We start from the raw sequence: 23,753 nt of genomic DNA on the forward strand, positions 1-23,753 counted from the left end.
CCTTGGGGGCATCCCCCTAAGATGACCTCACCCACGACGGATATATAAGGTCTTAGAATTTGCTAACACTTCGAGTTAGCAAGGAATGACTACAGACTTGCTTCGACTTTCCAAGGTACTCTGCCTCCTCGGACTTACTACAGGGTACCTGCTCCTCTGGTTCAGTACAAGAACTCTGCATACCTGTCTACTCACTATATTTCAGTTTCTCTACAGCTCAGCCTCCAGGGATCGCTGTTCCAGTATCTGAGGGACTACAGACCAGCCAGGCATTCCAGCTCACTACTGCCACCTCTGGTGGTTCAGTATACTGTCTAATAAAAGAACTAGTGAGTGTCTGTCTCCATACTCTGAGCCTGACCAGTGGTCCCTCTCGGGATCTTCCCAGGGGGGCATGGTCATCTGCCACCGATCCAAAGATCCACCCACAACTCTCCTAAATAACAACAGATTGCTAATCCTAAACAGATTGTTAACTCTGAACTGAACAAAAGGATGGCCTTTATTCCCAAAGGACAAGCCTTTTGGACAAGTAGATGATCTCCAGTGCCTCAAAGTAGGATGGTGAAAAACTTTCAGAAAGCAAAAGATCAGGACGTAAAGAAACATAGAAACAAAGAAACATAGAAAAGACAGCAGAAAATGATCAATGGTCCATCTAGTGTGCCCAGTAAGCTTATGGTAGTTTCTGCAGTTATCAGTTGCCCAGACCGTCAAGGTCAGAGCCCTTGTTGGTTTCTGTTTGAGTCCAGTTCCCCATTACTGCCTGCTGTTGAAGTAGAGATAAGAACATAAAAACATAAGAAAATGCCATACTGGGTCAGACCAAGGGTCCATCAAGCCCAGCATCCTGTTTCCAACAGTGGCCAATCCAGGTCATAAGAACCTGGCAAGTACCCAAAAACCAAGTCTATTCCATGTAACCATTGCCAATGGCAGTGGCCATTCTCTAAGTGAACTTAATAGCAGTTAATGGACTTCTCCTCCAAGAACTTATCCAATCCTTTTTTAAACACAGCTATACTAACTGCACTGACCACATCCCCTGGTAACAAATTCCAGAGTTTAATTGTGTGTTGAGTAAAAAAGAACTTTCTCCGATTAGTTCTAAATGTGCCCCATGCTAACTTCATGGAGTGCCCCCTAGTCTTTCTACTATCCGAAAGAGTAAATAATCGATTCACATCTACCCGTTCTAGACCTCTCATGATTTTAAACACCTCTATCATATCCCCCCTCAGTCGTCTCTTCTCCAAGCTGAAAAGTCCTAACCTCTTTAGTCTTTCCTCGTAGGGAAGCTGTTCCATTCCCCTTATCATTTTGGTAGCCCTTCTCTGTACCTTCTCCATCGCAATTATATCTTTTTTGAGATGCGGCGACCAGAACTGTACACAGTATTCAAGGTGCGGTCTCACCAAGGTCAATGTTGTGCATCAAGAATTTCATGCTTATTGGTTAAGGGTAGTAACAGCTGTATCAGCAAGTTACCCTATGTTTATTTGCTTTCCCTGACTGCAAAATTCAATCTCCTTGTTGTTTGCTGTCTGTTCTACTTCTCTTTTCCTCTTTTCCCACTGCTGTTGAAGGAGAGAGCAATAATGGAGTAGCATCAACAATATGAAGGCTTATTGGTTAAGGGTAGTAACTGCCACCCAGCAAGTTACCCCCATGCAATCATTTCTTCATTTCCATCCTCTAGCCTTTAGAGATTCACAGTGTTTATTCCATGTCCCTTTGAATTCTTTCACTGTTTTTGTCTTCACCACATCCTCCGGAAGGGATTTCCAGGCATCTACTACTCTCGCTGTGAAAAAATATTTCCTGTCATTGGTTCTGAGTCATCCTCCATAAGAACATAAGAACATGACATACTGGGTCAGACCAAGGGTCCATCAAGCCCAGCATCCTGTTTCCAACAGTGGCCAATCCAGGCCATAAGAACCTGGCAAGTGCCCCAAAACTAAGTCTATTCCATGTTACTGTTGCTAGTAAAAGCAGTGGCTGTCAACTTAATTAATAGCAGGTAATGGACTTCTCCTCCAAGAACTTATCCAATCCATTTTTAAACACAGCTATACTAACTGCACTTACCACATCCTCTAGCAACAAATTCCAGAGTTTAATTGTGCGTTGAGTGAAAAAGAACTTTCTCCGATTAGTTTTAAATGTGCTACATGCTAACTTCATGGAGTGCCCCCTAGTCTTTCTATTATCTGAAAGAGTAAATAATCGATTCACATCTACCTGTTCTAGACCTCTCATGATTTTAAACACCTCTATCATATTCCCCCTCAGCTGTCTCTTCTCCAAGCTGAAAAGTCCTAACCTCTTTAGTCTTTCCTCATAGGGAAGCTGTTCCATTCCCCTTATCATTTTGGTCGCCCTTCTCTATACCTTCTCAATCGCAATTATATCTTTTTTGAGATGCGGCGACCAGAATTGTACACAGTATTCAAGGTGCAGTCTCACCATGGAGCGATACAGAGGCATTATGACATTTTCCGTTTTATTCACCATTCCCTTTCTAATAATTCCCAACATTATGTTTGCTTTTTTGACTGCCAAAGCACACTGAACCGACGACTGGACTTTCATTTCATGACCCCTAGTTCTACTGATTTCTTTCCAATGGAAAAGGTTTGTTGTTGTTGTTTGTGCATTATTAAAACTTTTCAGGTATCTGAAAGTCCGTATCATATCTCTCTTGCACCTCCTTTTGTTCAGGGTATACATATTTAGGTCCTTCAATCTTTCCTCATAAGTCATTTGATGGAGTCAACCCACCAATTTGGTCGCCCCTATCTGCACAGCCTCCATTCTGTCAATGTTCCTTTTGAGATACATTCTCCAGACCTGAATACAGTACTCAAGGTGAGGCCTTACCAAGGACCTGTACAAGGGGATTATCACTTCCTTTTTCTTACAGTTATTCCTCTGTTTCTGCAGCCCAGCATTCTTCGGGCTTTAGCTATCGCCTTGTCACACTGCTTCACTGTCTTCAGATCGCTAGACACTATCACCCCAAGGTCCTTCTCTTGCTCTGTGTACAACAGCCCTTCACTTTTCCCATCACATACAGCCCTTTTGGATTACCGCGCCCCAGATGCATGACTCTGCGCTTCTTGGCATTTTTCAACCACTGTTCAAGCTAAAATCATGTCTCATTCTCTCTACTCCTTCTGATATGTCCACTCTGTTGCGGATCTTAATATCATCTACAAATAGACAAACTTTACCTTCTATCCTCTCTGCAATGTCACTTACAAAGATATTGAACAGAACCGGTCCCAACACCAATCCCTGTGGCACTCTGCTTGATACCGCTATCTCTTCAGAGTAGGTTGCATTTACCATCATGCTGTCTTCTGTCTGCAACCAGTTTGTAATCAACGCCACCACCTTGGTGCTCACGCCCAAGCTTCTCATTTTATTCACAAATCTCCTATGCAGGACCATATCAAAAGCTTTGCTGAAATCCAAGTAGATCACATCAAGCGCTCTTCCTCGATCCAATTTTTTAGTTACCCAATCAAAAAAATCTATCCGATTTGTCTAACAGGACCTTTCCCTAGTGAATCCATGTTGCCTCGGGTCCAGCAATCCTCCTGTCCGTAGATAATTCAATATCCTTCCCTTCAGCAGAGTCTCCATTCATTTTCCCATTAAATTCATCCATTGTACTTGAAGTCTGGAGGGTGGCCAATGTAACCCCAATATTTAAAAAGGGCTCCAGGGGCAATCCGGGTAACTATAGATCAGTTAGCCTGACTTCAGTGCCGGGAAAAATAGTGGAAACTATTCTAAAGATCAAAATCGTAGAGCATATAGAAAGACATGATTTAATGGAACACAGTCAACATGGATTTACCCAAGGGAAGTCTTGCCTACAAATCTGCTTCATTTTTTTGAAGGGGTTAATAAACATGTGGATAAAGGTGAACCGGTAGATGTAGTGTATTTGGATTTTCAGAAGGCGTTTGACAAAGTCCCTCATGAGAGGCTTCTAAGAAAACTAAAAAGTCATGGGATAGGAGACTATGTCCTTTCATGGATTACAAACTGGATAAAAGACAGGAAACAGAGAGTAGGATTAAATAGTCAATTTTCTCAGTGGAAAAGGGTAAACAGTGCAGTGCCTCAGGGATCTGTACTTGGACCGGTGCTTTTCAATATATTTATAAATGATGTGGAAAGGAATACAACGAGTGATGTTATCAGATTTGCAGGCGATACTATTACGGTCGTGGACCCTTGGGCCAGCTGAGACAGTAGATGGCATGCTGTGGGAAAATCCACAAGAAGCGTCACAGCCGGGAGGCGGCGCTGAAAAGATCCTGGAGAGGACTTCACTACTGGAAGCCTGAGGTCCCCCCCAGGAGAAGCCCGTAGGGACCCGGGCCTCTTAGACTTAGGTGCAAGAGGCCTTAGGGCCTCTTTGGATCCGGGCAGCGTCCGGCGAGGTGGACGAAGAGGACGGCTGGGCCCAGGAGACGGAAGAGTCTTCACCCTCAGAAGCCCACGGCTCCTCCGGGAGGAGCCCGTGAGAGCCCAAGCTGCTGGGACTTAGGAGAACCCTTGGGGCCAACGGGTGCTGGATACCTGAGGAGGTGGAAGAAGCTGAAGTCGGAGTCCAGGAACGAAGCCGGGTCAGAAGCCAGGAATCAGAAATCGGAGTCAGAAGCCAAGGATCAAGCTGAAGTGGAGTCATGGACGGAGCCGGGGTCAGAAGCCAGGACTCAGAAGACGGAGTAGAATACTCAGGACAAGCAGCAACTAGACGCTCTCAGGCAGAGGAACCTTGTTGCAAGATGAGGTACAGCTGTGGCTGCCGGGTTTAAATAACCCGGCAGCATCTGACATCACCAGGAGACTGTCCAGCGATTCCCGAGCTGGCCCCTTTAAATGCCGCGCCCCCGGCGTGCGCGCGCGCCTAGGAGGAGGGGCCAGTCACGGGCCGTCGACGGCATTTCCCTCTCATGGGGAATGCCGCGGTAGGCCGTGTTCCAGGCCTGGGTGGCCGACGAAGGTTTCCTGCGGCCGGACTGGGCCGTGTGGTAGGTGGAGGTCCCGGGTCACGGCCCGGGACCGTAACAGATACAAAATTATTCAGAGTAGTTAAATCACAAGCAGATTTATTTATTTATTTAATTTTATTATTTACTTATTTATAAACTTTTTTTATACCGACATTAGTGTGTACTAGAGATGTGAATCGGAACCGGAATTGGTTCCGATTCCGGTTCCAATTCACATCGTGCATTTTTTTTCGTGCAGCCCGATCGGGTTTTTTTTTAATCGGCTGTGCCCGAGCCAATAAACAAAAAACCCACCCCGACACTTCAAAACAGCTCCCTTAGCTTCCCCCACCCTCCTGACCCCCCCAAAAACATTTTAAATTACCTGGTGGTCCAGTGGTAGTCCGGGGAGCGATCTCCCGCTCTCGGGCCATTGGCTGCCACTAATAAAAATGGCGCCAATGGCCCTTTGCCCTTACCATGTGACAGGGTACCTGTGCCATTGGCCAGCCCCTGTCACATGGTAGGAGCACTGGATGGCCCGCGCGGGTCACATCCAGTGCTCCTAAGAGCAAAGGGCCATCGGCGCCATTTTTATTAGTGGCAGCCGAAGGCCCGAGAGCGGGAGATTGCTCCCGGGACTACCACTGGACCACCAGGTAATTTAAAACGTTTTTTTTTTGGGGGGGGGGGGGTTCAGGAGGGTGGGGGAAGCTAAGGGAGCTGTTTTGAAGTGTCGGGGTGGGTTTAGGAATTGTTTTTGTGTGCCGTTTTTCCCGCCCTCCCCCAAAACGATAAGAGAACCCCACAAACAATTTTGTGGGGTTTTCCTATCGGTTTTGGGGAGCTGCCGATTTCTGACGACTTTGAAGTGTTTCGATGCGAAAAGATGGTCTGTATGAGAAGGATTTAGGTGGGTTTTTTATTGTAGTAAATTTTTGGTTTGAATATAAATTTGTGTGGATTATAGAGTGGTCGCTTACTTAGTCAAGCTTACTTAGGGAATAGCCACTGCTATTAATTGCATCAGTAGCATGGGATCTTCTTGGTGTTTGGGTAATTGCCAATTTCTTGTGGCCTGATTTGGCCTCTGTTGGAAACAGGATGCTGGGCTTGATGGACCCTTGGTCTGACCCAGCATGGCAATTTCTTATGTTCTTATGTTCTTAACTGGCCTGTAGTTTCCAGCTTCCTCTCTGCTACCACTCTTGTGAAGCGGGACCACCACTGTTCTTCTCCAATCTTTCAGAACCACTCTCATTTCCAGGGATCTATTGAACAGGTCATGCAGTGGACCCGCCAGCACATCTTTGAGCTCCCTCAGTATCCTGGGATGAACTTCATCTGGCCCCATGGCCTTGTGCACTTTTACTTTTTCTAGCTCTTCCCATACATTCTCTTCTGTAAACGGATTTTCATCTACCCCATCTCCACCTACGGTCTTGTCAATCAGCAAAGGTCCTTCTGTAGACTTCTTTAGAGAACACTGAATGGAAGTATTTAATATTTCTGCCATTTCTTCATCTCTCTCCACACATTGATCATTGTCACCTTTCAATTTCATAATATCACTTCGAACCTTTCTCCTTTCTCTGATATATCTGAAAAATGATTTGTCACCTCTCTTTACCTCTTTGGCAATCTTTTCCTCCGCCTGACTTTTAGCTTTCTTGAGTTCCTTCTTTGTCTCCCTCAGTTTCTCCAGATATTCTTTCCTGTGTTCCTCATTTTGGGATCCTTTATATTTCTTGAACGCTGTTCTTTTTGCTTTTATTTTATATGCCACTTCCTTTGAGAACCAGATTAGTTTCTTATTTCTCTTACTTTTAATTAGTCTTCCAACATATAGATTTGTTGCCTTTGTAATGGCCTCTTTTAGTTTGACCCACTGTTGTTCTACCTCTCCCAGTTTCTCCCAGTCTTCTAGTTCTTCCTCCAGGTACGGCCCCAATTCGACAAAGTCCATTTTTTTTATATTAAAATCCTGGGTCTTCAAGTGACTGGTCTGAGATGGTCACCCACCCATACATTAGAGATATTATCCCCATTAGTGAGCACCAAGTCAAGTATCACATCTTCCCTAGTGGCTTCCATTACCATTTGTTTGAAGAGAGCCCCTTGCAGGGCATCCACTAAAGGGATGTTATGGTTTTGAGGTGTTTGGTGGATTCTTAGGTGCTGCAGTGATGGCCACTCCCACGGGGAGGAGACCTGTGGGGAACTGCAGTACCAGGCTAGACTCAGATGCACAAACACAGAGATCGTTTTTATTGTACAGCTTGTAGAGTTCACCAGAGGTAGCAGTAGTGAGTAGATTCCTGCAGCAGCAGTCTTGGGTCCTCAGCTCAGGAGACCCATCCCACAATGGTGGTATAGGGAGCTGCGATGCAGATTTTCAATAAGGAGCTGTAGGTGAGACAGACTGGTAGATGTTAGATTACTCACACTCTTGTGGCTGTAATGGTGGAGTTCCCAGCAGGTGGAAGTAATGGTAGCAGGCACCAAGGTAGACAGCTCAGGCCCTCGAGGAGCGAGTACCTGGATATTGGATAGGCACCTGGAAAGAAGCATAGGGCCCCAGGGGAGCGGGTACCCAAGTTAGTAGAAGGGTAAGGAGGGTAAGGAGAGCTTCCAGCAGCAGCAAGAAGTGGCAGAGCAGCTTAGACAGACGAATCCAATCCTTGCTAACTCAAAGTCAGTCAGCAAATGGGCAACCTAAATACCCAGATGTTGTGACGTCACGCGAGGGGGACACCCCCGAGGTACGTGCCAATGTCGGAATAAAGACGTGGGTAGTGCTCGCGTGCACACCCTAGGAGGCCCTCAGGTGAATCATGGTGGAATGCCTTGTCATAGCCATTCCGGGGATGCCGGGGAGTGTGGCAAGCAGACGTGGCGGTCGCCATTTTCCCGAGGCTGGTGGAGAAAGCGAATATTGAGGTGCGGCAAGTAGGACGAAGCAGTCTTGAGTCTGACGGACGCAACAAGGGATATCAACCTCCAAAACTGACTCCAAATAAGAAACCACTTGTGTCCAAAACTGTTCGATAGGAAGACAAGACCAAAAAGATAAAGATAAAGTATATTCTACAGAATTACATTTTTCACAATTTTAAATAAATGTAATATGCGCTGGAAAAGCTAGATGTTGAGATACATATGCTTGCCACAAAAACTTATACTGCATTTCCCTGAAATACATATTGATAGAAAAATCTAGAAGATGTGTAAAAAAACCCTGTATATCAAAGAATTCAAATAGATGCGAGAATTAAAGAGACCTTCATAAATATGTAGTTGAGCAAAATGGAAAATTCACTTTTTGTGGTTATAGAGAACTCAATGAAACTCTTTAGACCACTGAAATGAATAAATGCTCAAAAATGTCCTAATCATCCGTCTCTTGTGTTTACGTTTTTCATTTTTTCATTTTAATTTTCTATTACCATTTAAAATAATTTCATCAATAAATAACCATAGACACTTACCTTGAAAATTTTGTCAAATGATTTCCTTTGTGGTTGGCCAGTGCTTGTAATCAAAATGCCCATATTTACCAGTGCTTATTATCAAAATGCCTGATATAATTTGTGTTTCAAAGAACCTCCTTCCTCAGGGGCAAGCACGGCTCTAAATAATATTAGTTTCTGAAATAATAAAAAAACAACTTTAATATAAAACAAGTTTTCCAAAATGAATCAACATTATTGCTCAATAAAACATACGTGTCTAGGTCAAAGAATCCAATCCTCTTTTTTATGTATCAAAATGGCATCTTTGGCATTCAAGAGTGAGATCCACCATTTTCTAATGAGCTAATTTATACCATTTGAATAGATAACGATGGACCAATGGAAAAAAAGCTATATTTAAAATGACCAATCAAAGTTCCAATGTAGGGTCCTGGACCACATTAAAGTCTCCCCCCAAAATTAAACCAGCATTCATGTGTGGAAGCAACAATTTGTATATACCCCGAAAGCATGATCATAATTGTAAGGGGCATAGATATTGCATAAGACTAAAATTTTACGATCAAGCTCAGGCACCAAAATCAAATACCTACCCTTAGGATCTTTAATCTCTCTTTTAACAATCAATGGGAGTTTTTTATGCACTGAGGGGTGGATTTATCAAAATGCAGTAAGTACCGCATGCGATAGCAAAAGGGGTGTGTTTTATGCTAATATAGCATTTAGTGCTAATTACCTGTGTGAAGAGCTAAGTTAGTGCAAATTGTGATACCATTTCAGATTCTGTGATAAGTGCCAGACCTGTTGTATTTCCATCATTCAACCACCAGGGGACCATTGTTAATGGTCCTAGACACATGGGGGAGAGAGAGAGAGAGAGAGAGAGAGAGAGAGAGACTGGCCACAATATCATGGCCCATAGGTAGGTGTTTGTATCCCTATGTAGGCCCACCTAGTAACTCGAGATGGGGTATAGGTAAGAGTGTAGGGGGTTAGGGGCCACTTTGACATTCTACGTGACATGACGCTGTCCTGGCCCACTTCCTGCTCCACTCCTGGTCCTGCCCCTTTCTTGAGGCCCGGCACTTGTGTGCATATCAGGGATTGCGCGTGTGGCTGAGCCAGTTTTAAAATGCTCACGGTGTGCGCAAGGCCCGGCCTCATGCATAACTCCTGATTTTTACGCATGCACCGCTTTTAAAATCCGGGCTCAAATTATAGCTACATAATGCAAGGTTTCACATTAGGAGTCTCCACTTAGGAAAAGGATCTAGGTGTCATCGTTGAAAATATGTTGAAATCTTCTGCTCAGTGTGCAGTAGCAGCCAAGAAAGCAAATAGAATGCTAGGGATTATTAGGAAAGGAATGGAGAATAAAATAGAGAATATCATAATGCCTCTGTATTACCTCATCTTGAATATTGTGTGCAGTTCTAGTCACCACAAGATATAGCAGAATTAGAAAAGATATAGAGAAGGGCAACCAAACTGATAAAGGGGATGGAACAATTCCCCTATGAAGAAAGGCTAAAAATGTTAAGACTCTTCAGCTTGGAGAAGAGACGGCTGAGGGGAGATATGATAGAGGTCTATAAAATAATGAGTGGAATGGAACGGGTAAACGTTAATCTGTTGTTTATTCTTTTGAAAAGTTCAAAGACCAGGGGACACACAATGAAGTTAGTAGGTAATACATATAAAACTAATAAGAGAAAATATTTTTTACTCAACACACAATTAAGCTCTGGAATTTGTTGCCAGAGGTTGTGATGAAAGCTATTAGTGTAGCTGCGTTTAAAAAAGGTTTGGACAAGGTCCAGGAGGAAAAGTCCATTAACCATAATTAAGGTAGATTTGCAGAAATCCACTGCTTATTCTTGGGATATGCAGCTTGGAATCTATCTACCCCCTGGGATCCTGCCAGGTACTTATGACCTGGCTTGGCCACTGTTGAAAGCAGGATACTGGGCTTGATGGACTTTTGATCTAACCCAGTATGGCAAGTCTTATGTTCTTATGTTCTCTCTCTTGCACACACATATATGCAAATATACTGTTCATACTCCATTTCCGTGGGGGAGCGACAACTGATTTACACCACCAGCACTGCTCTGCTTCATCGGGTTCTGAGAAAAAAAAAGTGGCAGAATGCACGTTCTTGGTCATTCTGCCAGAAATTAAGCCCTTAGGTAACAGGGTTGAATTAACACAAGTTCAAAACTTGTGAGCAGTAGTGTCAGTCATCAGGGCCAGGGCTGAAGCCTTAATTATTGGCACTGTTGCTCACAAGTTTCAAACTTGTTCTAATTCCATTCCTTTTTATGTCTGCTCTTTGCTCTGCAGTCTCTGCTTCAGGATCAAACGCGCCACTCTTTCCTGCTGAAAAGAAGGGGGAGGGCTGGATTAGGTAGCAGAATGGCTGCTCTCTGCTTTGTCTGCTTCAGGCTTTCTCCCATCTCCTGTTCTTTCCTGTAGGCTGCCTGGAGGGGAGGGGGGCTGGATAAGAACACCCCTGCCTTTCTACCTATTAACCCTGAAGAGAAGTGGCGGAACTGCATTACAGGCCATTCCCCCTCAAACTAAAATCTGTGACAAAGTCACTGCTTAAATTACGGGAAGAACGTCAAATAGTTATGACTGAGTAGTGGACAAGACAGACAAAACAGTGGGAAAGAAACATTGATTCTTATAACCTCATAATAACTGTGTCCTTTGATAGATTTTGTTTGATATGGCATAACTTTTTCTTCATCTTTTGATTGGCAGTACTTGGGGAGGATCTGCAAGACGAGGAGACCTTTGGAAGATTGATGCATCTAGTGAACCCAAGAATCCTGAAGATATTATTAAATCTCACTCTGGTGCCAAACTCTATTCCCTAAAACTAGAAGAAACTGGAAGTGGAAAGGACCCCAATAAGATTGCTGGTAAGATTCACTACAAAGCACAGGGATTTCTAATTTAAGCGGAATATCAAGTTTGACATTAAACTAAACTAAGAAAGAAAGAACCAAAGCTGGTAATATTTTATATGCTTTGAATCGTTTTGCTGTGCCAGCAGGTGTTATAGTTTCTAAGTTCATTTAGAAGGGTACTCAACAGATACTCATAATACATTTTCTCTTATAGTGGTAGCTCTCGGCTAATTCTCTAGCATCTTTGTGGGTTGTTTTTATAACAGTATCTCACGCAGACCTCAGGGCCTAAAGAATTCATCCACACAGATTCAGAACATGATCATTATCTTTTTGGAACCACTAATACCTCTCGTTTTAGTTATTTATACGAAGCAGTGCTACTCTAAGGTAGGTGTGCCATTTCTACACCATGGATAAATAGGCAGGAAGTGCATGTTACCCTCTTATTTCTTCTCTACCTCTTCCCCAGAGAAGGTGCCGCCACAATGTTCTACAATCCCAGACAGTTTAAGATATGAAACCCCCCTATAATTCAACCCCTCTATAATCCTCCCCCTATAATCCGGCTACAACTGCTTTTTATGTGTTTGTCTTTGAAATACACACTTAATTTTAGAATGTTATCCTTGTTCACCTGTGTACTTGCCTACCTTTGTAATTCATCCTACGTTGGTGAGTGTCTTTCCTGTACACCGTCGTGATCTAGTGATTCTCACATGGAACGATGATATATAAAACACTCAAATAAATAAATACATAAATAAGTAATTGGAACCCGAATTTCTACTGCCAGACTTCTTCCAACTGTTATTAAGTCACTCTCCCAGCCAAAGCAGAAAGGATAGCTGTAAATCAGAGGAACAACTCGCTAGGATCTAAGGCTTTTTTTTTTCTCATTTTGAGGTCAATTTTCAAAACACATTCAGGTAGATTTTAAAAGGGTTACGCGCATAAGTTATGCGCGTAACCCTTTCAAAACCCCCCTGTGCGCGCCGAGCCTATTTTGCATAGGCTCGGTGGCGCGCGCAAGCCCCGGGATGTGCGTAAGTCCCAGGGCTTTGCTAGGGGGGGTTGTCGGGGGGTGTATTGGGAGGGGGGGGCGGCGCAATGTTCGGGGCATTCCGGGGGCGTGTTGGAGCGTGGTGCCGGCCTGGGGGTGTTTCGGGGGTGTGGCCGAGGCCTCCGAAATCGCTCCTGGGCCGGGGAATCGCGCGGTGGTGGCCGATCGGCGCACGAGAGTTACACCTGCTTGGAGCAGGCATAACTTTCACGATAAAGGTAGGGGGGGTGTAGATAGGGCTGGGGGGGTGGGTTACGTAGGGGAAGGGAGGGGAAGGTGGGGGGAGGCCAAAGGAAAGTTCCCTCCGAGGCCGCTCCAATTTCGGAGCGGCCTCAGAGGGAACGGGCAGCGCGCGCAAGGCTCAGCGCGCGCAAGGTGCACAAATGTACACCCCCATGCACGCGCCGACCCTGGATTTTATAAGATACGCACGGCTACGCGCGTATCTTATAAAATCCGGCGTACTTTTGTTTGCGCCTGGTGCGCGAACAAAAGTACGCGCGGGCGTACATTTATAAAATCTACCCCATTCTGATGGGTAAAAGGTTTTTTACCTGCTTTAATGGACTGTCTGAAAATTGCTCTCCCTCAATATGGCTGAAAGCTCACGCCTTGTAGAACAGTTTAACCACAGTGGGAGGTGGCATTCCCGGGAGTGCGTGTAGGTCAGGGAAAGTGCACATGTAGGTCACATTTTCCAACTCAACATGCATTCTTCTCTAGCAAAATTCTGCCAACAGAAAAAGCAGGTACAAGAGACCATGCGTCTGCTGTACCAGCAAATTCAAAGTCAGCCTGGTTCAACAGATTTTTAATATTGTATCCCCAGATTTGCTGGGGATATTTTGTCAAAATTTGTCCAGATTGGATGAGGATTTGCCAGTTCACGAGAGTCCACATTAAATCTACTTGCTGTGAATGCCACGGACTGTGCAAATCTGCACACACTTTGATGCAAAAGTACATGCACACTCATTACACATGCAATAATATGTGCTGGTAATGTGATAGTGTTTGGCTAGAATCTCTGGCAAAGAAAAATGTTAGTGTTTTTGCACATGACATGCATGCAAATAAAAGTGAAGTAGGTGCAGTCAAAGAGGGTTAATAATTAAACAATGGGAGGCTTGGTTGTATCAGTAACAGATGGTGCATTGTTTGCAGTTTTGAAGGCTTCTCCATTAACAAAAGCAGACAATAAGATCTTTTCTTCAGATAGGGTGCTTAGTAAAGCTTTCACCCTTAGGAGATTTCATCATTGTCTCTTACAACTAGTACTGTCTTTTGGTGACTGGGCTAGGACTTGTTGATCACCACTTACAGGATAGGTATTCAATAGGTTTTTGTTTAATATAAATTATTTTTAGGTTTGACAGTGTTGTAGGGTTGCAATGAAACATCTGCTGGTACAGTGCCTGGCTCTTATTTGCTTTCCCACGGGAAAAAGGAGAAGTTCCGATACAGCACTCCATCATCAAAGTTTAATGTTTAATCCTGCAGCTTATTATGTAGAACACTGTCAAATAATGCAGCCTGTATCAAAATAAAATATAATCATTTTGTCACAGAAGGAAAACAAATGAGATTAAGATTCATATTTTGTTCTAAGTCACTAGAGGGAGCTACTCTTCTGCAGACTGTAATTAGGTGACACAAACTCAGTGATTCCATTATTATTTGGCCTTGGTGTCAGATTTTCAATGTTACTTTTCCACCTGATGTCAGATACTGATTTACTGTAATGATAGGGAGCACTACATCAATGACCTTACGATCAGGATAGTTAAAGGAAAATGTAAAACAGTTGAGGAATGTAAGACTTTTGAAGTTAAAATGATTTGAAACTGACAAGAAAGGGCTCAACAAAGAACTGGGTTTCTTAACTCCATTATGAGCCCTACAATTATTTTACCTGGCACCTTCTGATCACTCTTCAGACCTCCTCCTCTCCCCTTCACACTGTCACTGGAATGCCTGTTATGATTCACTCACATTTCCTAGTAATGGCATCTTTTGCTCATTCTTTTCTGATCTGAGGAAGGGAGTACAAGCTCCCCAAAGCTAGCAAGAAACATATTTAGTCCAATAAAAAGCTATCACCTTCTATATTTTTTGTTTTTCTCTTTTTATTTGTTAACCTTTATTCAAGTGGCCTAATATGGCAACCAGATAATTGTAATGATGAGCAGCATTCTCAACTTCTTACATAGATAAACCCATTCCTTTTTTGTGTTGATTCTCTTATCAGTCATAAATCTTACTTGATAATTATTAGCAACTGTTAGTAAAAACCAAAATAATTGACATGCCAGGATATGAGGCTAATTTCCATAAACTGATTAAGGATGTAGACATATTTCAGTGAGGGTGGGGGGGAGGAACAAGATGGCCACTGGCAAGAAGCTCTGGTTTTAACTTTAGAGAATGGTCTCAGATTCGGTGCTTTTCCTCTTTTTTTCTTCTGGATCTTGGCTGCTAGATGGGTTGCTGTTAGCTGAGAAGCCCAAACTCAAGAGTACTCCAAGATCTTTTCCATCTGAAGACACCATTAGAAGTCCAGTAGACAAGTTTGCCTTATTGATGGCAGCGTCCAGAAGTAGGCCTGCATCCTCTGTTGCAGTTGAGAAGCTCCCCCTAGGGTCTGGCTCAGGGGCTCTGGAAGAACAAGATGGCGGTGAATCTGCTTCGGTATCCATTGTAGCGCGAACCACTGCAGTGACTGAAGCAGCAGAAGAGTCGCTCCTTTCCGGATCTGGACTTTCACTGCCTGCCAAGGTTCCTTGTCTGAGTGAAGCCTCTTTGCTATTTGGAGAGTCTACAGCTGCTGCTGCAGACATTAGTGGTGCAGGAGCATCAATAAACACCACAGAGGATATATCACCCTTGGAGACTTTGTCTGATGGAGGGAACTATGCTAATGTGTGTACCATGCCTGATAATATTACTTTGGGGACATGTTGGAAAGCAATATTTGATTTATGGAAGGATTTGCTTCCAGAAGTCCAAACAATTAAGAAGAAAATAGAGGTCTTAATGAATACAGTGGATACTCATAAGCAGGATCTGCAAACTTTGGCGATTTTTGTAGATTCTTTGGAGAAGAAAGTGGGTGAATGGGAATCTTTCAAGGATTGGTTGCTAAAGATGACTTAATTATCCCAGTCTACTCAGGAGCACAGAAGGAAAGTTTTGGTTATGTGCACAGGGATTTTGTCCTTAGGAGCTACATGTATTATACGTTATCCATGTAAATGCAATGTGCTTTTAATGATTTAAAATATGTATTTTTTGATTCTGTCATATAAGATCTTTTTTGGATTCTAGGGGAAGAGATTGAGGCTTGTCACTGCTTAAGTTAGTGTGTAGTATGCCTTTTTTTTCAGGCAAGGTTCCTAACTCAGCTCTGTTATATATAGTCTTTATTGTTTTATACTTAATTTCTTCTGATTAGTGCTAGTATCCCTAAGACCTTCTTTGAGTTCTGCCCATTTGCTTAATATTTCATTGTATTTTGATTTCTTCTATTCCTGTGAATGATTCTTTATCCTGTATTTCTTTTTTTAATATGTTATGTATTTGGCTATATAAATATTAATAAACATATGGTTTAAAAAAGATAGCCTGATTATTTATAGGAGAATCGAAATAGTGCAAAACCAGCAGCATGAAAGGAATATATGTGTTGTTCATTTTCCTCGAGATCTGAGTGTTTCTGGGACAGAATTGTTGAAGACTGAAAGGTAGAATGCTTGCAATTTAATATAGAGCCATTATCTTCTATTCCTAAATTAATATTTCTGGACCTGTTTCTCCCAACAGACAGATTTTATCTCTTACATAAGAATTAGAGACTTCAACATCTGTATCCCATTATAATATGGGAATATTGTTAGTTTCCTTTGTTTTAGTGCTGGATAAAGGTTTAGCGATGCATCTTTTTTTTTTTTTTCCAGAATATTTCTAGGCTCTATATGTGATGTCATGTTAGAATGTTTCCTGCTGTTTCTCGCATGACATATCAAAACAAGGAAAAAGATTGTATTGCTTCATCCAGAAGTGGTGAAGTTTGGTGCCATTTTTTCTCTGAAATGTTCTGTCAAATGTCATGTTTTGTATGAGAATTATAATTATGTCTTCTGGGAGCCCATGCAACTTTCAGAATTTGTAGTTACACTCACCTTTGAGTCCCCTATACAACTTTTGCTAAGTGAGATTAGCTTTATAGCATCTGAGGGTCAGGCATAAGTAATGCAATAATTTTCTTGGCATTTCTTGAGGGATATGAAGAAAGGTGGATCTATATTCAGGCACCAATCAACAAGGACTGAATTACATAGTCTGAATAAATAGATAAGCATGGATGTAGCTTGCTTATTGCGGTGATTAATACCCCTAACTAAATTAAGCTATTTCACTTAGATGCAGGTCCAACACTGTTCTCTACATTAATGGTGGGAGTAGAAGGGAAATAGAATAAAAAAAGGTTACTAAGAGCCAAGAGAAACAGATAAGTATGTGAGAGAAAAAAAAGTGCGAAAGCTTGCTGGGCAGACTTGATGGGCCGTTTGGTCTTCTTCTGCTGTCATTTCTATGTTTCTATGTTTCTATATTTTTTTCCTTTTTTTTTCTTTTTCTAGATGTCTTGGATTTCACAGATTTTTTGCCCTTTTTTCTCTTTCCTTATCATTACCTTGTCTCACCTTATTCTGTGGAGCTCATTCTTGGCTATATATTTTTGTTGTGTTTTGTTGGAAAATGTATTTGTTTGTGATTTATAGATATGAATTAATATGCTTGTTTGTCATATGCATATTTATAATATATAATAAATAGAAAATTCAGAATGGATTCAGACATATTCCAGGATCAAAACATTAGGTTGCAATACACATTTTATTCAAATTATGATTAACTTTTGAAACTAATTAACATTGTTAAGGCTCCACACATCTTTTTCTTTCCCAGCCTGAATTTACTAACCACCTTCTGACTATTCAAAATGCACCTGTTCAGCCAAAGTTTGAGTGTGTTTTTGATATTGTGATGATGCAGATGATCAATAAAGTTTTTAAATGTAAACAATATTAAAAAGAACTGTCATGTTATGAACAGCTACCAACCAATCAGACACGATTCTGAATTTACCTTCCTCACAGAAGCCTGTGGAATCATGATACATGGCTGACTAGGTTTAGGGTTACCAATGGGCAGACTGATCCAGTCCTGATTTTACCTCATGGCATACCTGGACCTGTAATCCTAGCTTTTTTCAGGGAAATCCATGCATGCAGTGGAATAAATGTAGGACTGGAACATCCTGTCTGGAAAAATAGAGCCAGTTGGGCATTTTAAAGAGATGTATATTTAGAAATCTTTCACTGCAGTGCTGAACAAAAAAATTGCACATTTGAGTCATTCCTGCCCTTGTCGTTGAAGTGGAGTAAACAGGTAACCTGTTTGGTCAGTCTTTGCAGATCAGCAGATAAGCATTTTTCCGCCAAGAAATTATAATAGGTAAACATGACATCACATCTTACATCTAAAGTAATATACAGAAGAATTATCATAAGGGAGGAGGCAGGAAGCAGAGGCCAGTTTGTCATGTAGTTATAGAAACCTTGAGCGCATAATTTCGTTTTTGTTGAATAGAGTGGACTGTAGAGTGTACCTATAATCCAAATTAAGTGCTTGGAGAATGAGACTTAAAGTTCGGCATGCAATGATCCAGGTTTGAAAAGCTTTTTTTCTTCTAGGCATCAAAATAAGTGTTTCTTATATTTGCATAGGTTTATGCTAGCTACATTTTCCCTGTACAAAATATAGTAATATTTCTGTGTTAGATTGTTGCTCTCTGTTTGAATTCCACTAGTCATTAGGACACTGGTATCTTTAAAAGGAAACTAATAGCAAAGACTGGGAAGCCTCTGTAGTGACAATCTTACCTGTGGCTAAAGACCAGTTTTGTTTGTTTGTGTTTACAGGGAAAACCAGATTAGGACCAGTGTTTCAACTGGGTTCCAGGGGCACAAGTAGACAATACTAACTTGCTCAAAGTCCTTCAGCAGTGAGTCAGTAAACTTATGCCCTACAGGGTTTTCCCTCAGAGTACGGTGGGCTAACCGTTAGGGCACGTCTGGAGAAGCTAAAGATCCAGATTCAAACTGCACTCCCACTGCTGCTGTTCACTGTGCTGTCACCTGCAAACCATGTAACGTTTATGTGGTTGGGCATAGAGGGGGTAATTTTGTAACAGCTCGCATAAATGTTAAGTCAAATATGCACATAAGTTACACCAGGTTTCAAAGGGAACGTTGCATATATGTTCCCTTTGAAAATTATCCCATTAAAACTACCTTCACTCATTTATTCTTGCCAATTTGTGTGCAGATGTTTTGGGAGAAATTTATGTGCAAATTTTTGAGTACAGGATAATTGCAGCCCCCTCCCAATTCTACCCCTATGAATGCCTCTGCTTCATGTAGGTAAACTGACAGGCATACAGGCATACAGTACGTGAATAAATTTATCTGCATATAGGGTGGGCAGTTTTGTAGAAGGTCATTTCAAAGCACTGTTTTACTTGCTTAACTGTCTTTGAAAATTACCCTCATATTGTAAACTCTTTGAGAGAAGGAGTTTCTTATAGTGTGCGTTGACTTCTGCAGTGATAGGCACATTGATAATGCTGCACCAACGATGAATATATAGTTACATTAAGTTGTCAGATTTGAGGCCATTGTCTGAGATGTTTGGAAAGTGGTTTCCCTTGATGGTTTCCCTGTGAGTTGGATTTTAACACTTGTGAATGAGAGAATTTGTGGCCGGTGAATTTCAGAATTGTTTTGGAGAAGAGGTGTGGCCCAGTACGGCAGTGTTTCCCACCCCTCTCCTGGAGGCACACCGAATCAGTCTGGTTTTCAGGTTATCCATATCCTGGTGTATGCAAATCTCTCTCATGCATATTCATGGTTGCAAACTTGAAAACCTGACTGGGCTAGGTGTGCCTCCAGGAGAAGGTTGGGAAACATTGCAATAGTGGGTTCAGAATTGAACTACAGGACAGAAGGAATCTCAAGGCTTGGTCCCAGGTCTCTGTGAGGCCATGGGCAAGTTTCTTTATCTCTTTGTGCTTCCTCTTATCCACATATAGGCAGTTCAGTCCTGTCACCTTGCAAGCAGCTACAGTGAAAATCCCTTTAATAACTCGGTCTGCAAGTTAGCTAATGGTAGAGTCAAACAAAATGAAAAATCCAAAGGAATTTGTCCATGAACACAGCTGACCTTTCAGATGTTAAACTTGCTGGAATTTTGGAATGCAGTGGATCTGCTGGTATTACTCTTGCTTTCTGGCATTTCTTGTTTAATAGGGCTGTCAGCCTAGTGAATGTCTGAGTCATTTTGCAAGAACCTAGTGTTTTATGTAACAATCAGATGTGAAAAGAATGTGTCATGTCGCAAGCTGAGATAGGGCGGGTTCAGGATATCCATCTGGCTTGAGTGTTTGTTATCCGGTTTCTCAACATTTTAACCCAGTAGGCTATTGTTGAGTTGTTGATATTTGGAATCAGCCAGACAAGTCCATCCGCAAAATTATTTTGGCCATAAGTTGCATTTTAATAGCTGGAAGAATCATTGCTGGCAGTTCTTCATCTGGCAAAGAACCCTACAGAACAGTGTTTCACCATTGTACTGTTACCCGCTTGAATGACAACATTGTAGAGATTTTTGTATTACTGATTTTACTATTAATATAACTGATAATGATGATGATAAATACATAGCAACATAGAAAATGATTGCAGGGAAAGACCAATTGGCCCATATAGTCCGCTGGGTTATTATACTGCTAAGGATATCTCCAGGGCTGACCTTAAGAAGGGGTGGGGCCCAGTCATTCGAACCCCTGTGGGGACCTGGAATGCTGAATTTATACTGGCTAATTTTAAAGTGAGCATGTGTGCTCCCATACAATGGGTGTATCGGCATGTGAGCGGGAGATATGCTGCAATTTTAAATCGTGTGCACACTTGCATATGTATGTTTTAAAATGCACCTCCCGCACGTAAGTGTGCACCTAATCTGTAGAGATTGCTCGAGAAAATATACTTCGCATATCTTTCCTATGACTTTGCTGGCTTTTACGTTGTCTGTAGATAGATTTTAAAACATGCTCGTGCAAGGGACAACCCAGTTTTCCAATTAGTCCACCAGTTTGCCCTGTTAATAATCAGGTCTTTAATACCTCTCTGGTTCTTCATCCTGCATGCTGCCCAGTTGACCCAGACCCTTTACCTCGTCCTGTGAGCTCTAAAACTCAAGATCTACAGACTTGCTCCTCCTCTGGAGCAGCAGTAAAGTTATGTGGATAACAAGCCAACACGCGCTGCAGTCTCCGGTTTTAAAATATGGAGTTATGTGCATAACATTTCTCCCAGCTGTCAGTCTTATGTGCTTGTCTGCCTGCAGGATGTTACTCTTTATCCAGGTCAGTTAGACTTGTTGCCTTCCCTCTTTGGTCCTCTACTATTCTGGATAGATGAGCATACAATAGATTTACATTGTATTTCACTAAAAGCAAACCCCATACATTGCTATAGATTTTGGAGTGTGGAGTGTTACTATAGTTTTCTGTTACTACTGATACTATCGAAGAAATAACATCAGCTATCAATTATTCATTCTACCAATACATTTTAAATTCATTATGCTATATGAATTTTAAGAACATGCATTTTATAAAAAATCTTTTGACAGATAAAGGTGATGAAAGCTACATATGTCCTGAAAAGAAATATAGATACTACCTTCACAATGTTCAACAAAAAAGCCTTGATTTAATCAGAAGACTGAAGGTATGTTGTACCCTGGTTTGATTTGGGGGAAGGGGGTATAATAAATTCTTCTTATTTAGCTTGCACAGTTTTTGTTGGTAGATCAAGGCGAGCTGTATTGCACCTACATTCAGGTACAATACAGTTGGTATCATCCCTGTCCCCAAAGGGCTCACCCAGCAGGATCTGAACCCCAACGTCCCTGGCTCTTAGCCCACTGAGCTTACCACTAGGCTATTCCTCCACCCTACTACTCCTAGATAACTTTGAAGGAAATTTTCAAAAGCCATTTACCCGGATAACCAAACTATTCTAAAAATTGCTTACCTGCACCCCTCCCCCTCCCCCCTCCTCTGCATGTGGGTAAAGGTTTGCACAGGGATAAAAAACATGCACACTTTTACCCATGGGAAAAGTAGGAAGGCTTAGAGGTGGAGTTAGATTGGGGGAGGCAGCTGCGCAGTTTTGCAAAATATAAGACTGCACATTTTTCATCAAGGAAGAGATATCGGCAGAAAAAGCTGGTGCAGATCTCTGCAGCTACTTTTTCTTGGGGCAGATTTCAAAGGAGAGTATGCTCATACTTGCTCTTAGAGAAATGGTACAAAACCCATGGGGAAAGATACTAGCAAACTTTGCAGCTATCCACATACTTTTTAAAAATTGCCCCTGTATAAAGTTTGAATCACTGTTTCGGTTATCAATATTATTTTAATTTTACCAAAGGAAGGAATTTTGCATAGAACCACAGTGAAGAAAGGGGCCTCACCCAGGGACAGATTAAGGGGTGGACCAATCAAGCAATTGCCTAGGGCACCAACCAATAGGGCACTGAAACCTCACCAGCCTCCACCCGGCTCCTCCCCACTGCACTGATAATCTTCCGTGGGAGGCTGGTGAGGTTTCAGTGTGGGAGAGAAAAGATGGTGAGGCTGGGAGGGCACTGAATTATTAGGGGGAGGGGCGCTGAATTGCTAACCTACCTAAGTGTGCCAATATGTATCAGTCTATCTCTGGCCTCACCAGCCTCCTGCCAAAAAAACAGCCTGATTTCCAATCATGTAGTAAAAGATCCCAGGCAAAAGAATTTGTAAGGGCAAGAATGAAATATGCCTTAATTGTTTCTAGGCATAAGATTTATTTTCTCTTCAGTGCTTTCTCATGCTTTTCTTTTGATGTGCCAAACCACTTCTGACAAACCCAGGCTTTGCCATGAAACCACAAGCATTATTTTGGGCTACTAAACTGCAGCTCCCTTAACCCATGTCGGGCACATACAAGCAAAACCATAGGTGAATCTATAGAATAATTTTACTGCCTGGTCTTGAAATACAAATGTCTGCAGCTTACGATGTTTTCTGCCATGAGTAGATACATCAGCGTCATCAAGAACAAGAGCTGGCAATGCTGAGGCACAGAGCGGAGTTGGAAGCCCAGAAGACACAAAAGTCATTTGATGAATTTCTTGTGCAAAAACTAAAGGTAACATACAAACATGTCACTATTTATTATTCACCCATTATGTGTACTTCCTCCGATTTAATTCTGCTTTGGAATATGTGCCCCATTTTATAACACAGCACTTAAGTACACACAGACGTGAGCCATAAACTTCAAAGTGGCTTATCCCAAGTAAGCCACATTTGTCCATATACTCAGTAAATTTTGTTCTTATCAGTAGCCTCTTATTTGTCTTGCCCGTGTGTCTTGAATAGATTGTAAACTCCACAGAACAGGGACTTCCTCATGTATGTCTGTACAGTGCTGCATATTATCTAGTAGCACTATAGTCCATAATTAGGATTACAAACACCACCATTGCATTGCAGTTTGGTTACTCATGTTTCTAGTTCACACTGGTTAGTATTTCAATTAGATAACCAGCAGATGATTTCTGGCTATGCGAATGGATAGAAAAGAAGGACTGATACCTTCCTACTAGTTAATAGGCACTCAAGATTCATTAGTTAGTTGATACGATTTTAAAGATACTCACTACCTTGGGTGTACTGCATGTATTAAAATAAAAAGATAGAATAGGCCTAAATACTAAGCCTTACCATTCTCAGGCCAATACTAACAAAGTAAAGGGACAGATTTTAAAACTTGCGCATGTGTGTCCATGTGTGCGCACACATGGACACAATCATTTTATAACATACGCGCATTGACGCAAGCATGTTATAAAATAAATACGCCTAGGTGGCCAATAACCTTGCCAATGCCCTTGCACCAGCCTGCAGAGAGTGCTTCACACACACACAACAAACTATTCCCAGTTCCCCAGTTCCCCCTCTCCCAGTTCCCCAGGGTGGGAGGCAGGTGGTAGAGTTCCTGGGAGTGTGTCAAGGTTACCAATGTCCTGGAATATTAATAGCACTTTATCTGCCACTCCTCTGGGAACTCTGACCCCTGCCTCCCCTCTTGCCCAGCATTTCAAATCACCAAAAGGGCTA

The 23,753-nt window shown here is 42.2% G+C and overlaps 1 protein-coding gene across 1 annotated transcript in view; it reads left to right on the forward strand.

Moving 5' to 3' along the window:
- CCDC187 (coiled-coil domain containing 187) overlaps positions 1–23,753 on the forward strand; it is a 148,499-nt gene that overhangs the window by 35,104 nt on the left and 89,642 nt on the right. Inside the window, exons 14-16 of the mRNA XM_029611872.1 lie at positions 11,255–11,415; positions 21,221–21,318; positions 22,669–22,779. Coding sequence (XP_029467732.1) covers positions 11,255–11,415; positions 21,221–21,318; positions 22,669–22,779 — 370 coding nt within the window. The remainder of the gene's footprint in view (positions 1–11,254; positions 11,416–21,220; positions 21,319–22,668; positions 22,780–23,753) is intronic.

Source organism: Rhinatrema bivittatum, chromosome 8, assembly GCF_901001135.1.
Source record: "Rhinatrema bivittatum chromosome 8, aRhiBiv1.1, whole genome shotgun sequence".
In the NCBI taxonomy this organism is placed as follows: domain Eukaryota; kingdom Metazoa; phylum Chordata; class Amphibia; order Gymnophiona; family Rhinatrematidae; genus Rhinatrema; species Rhinatrema bivittatum.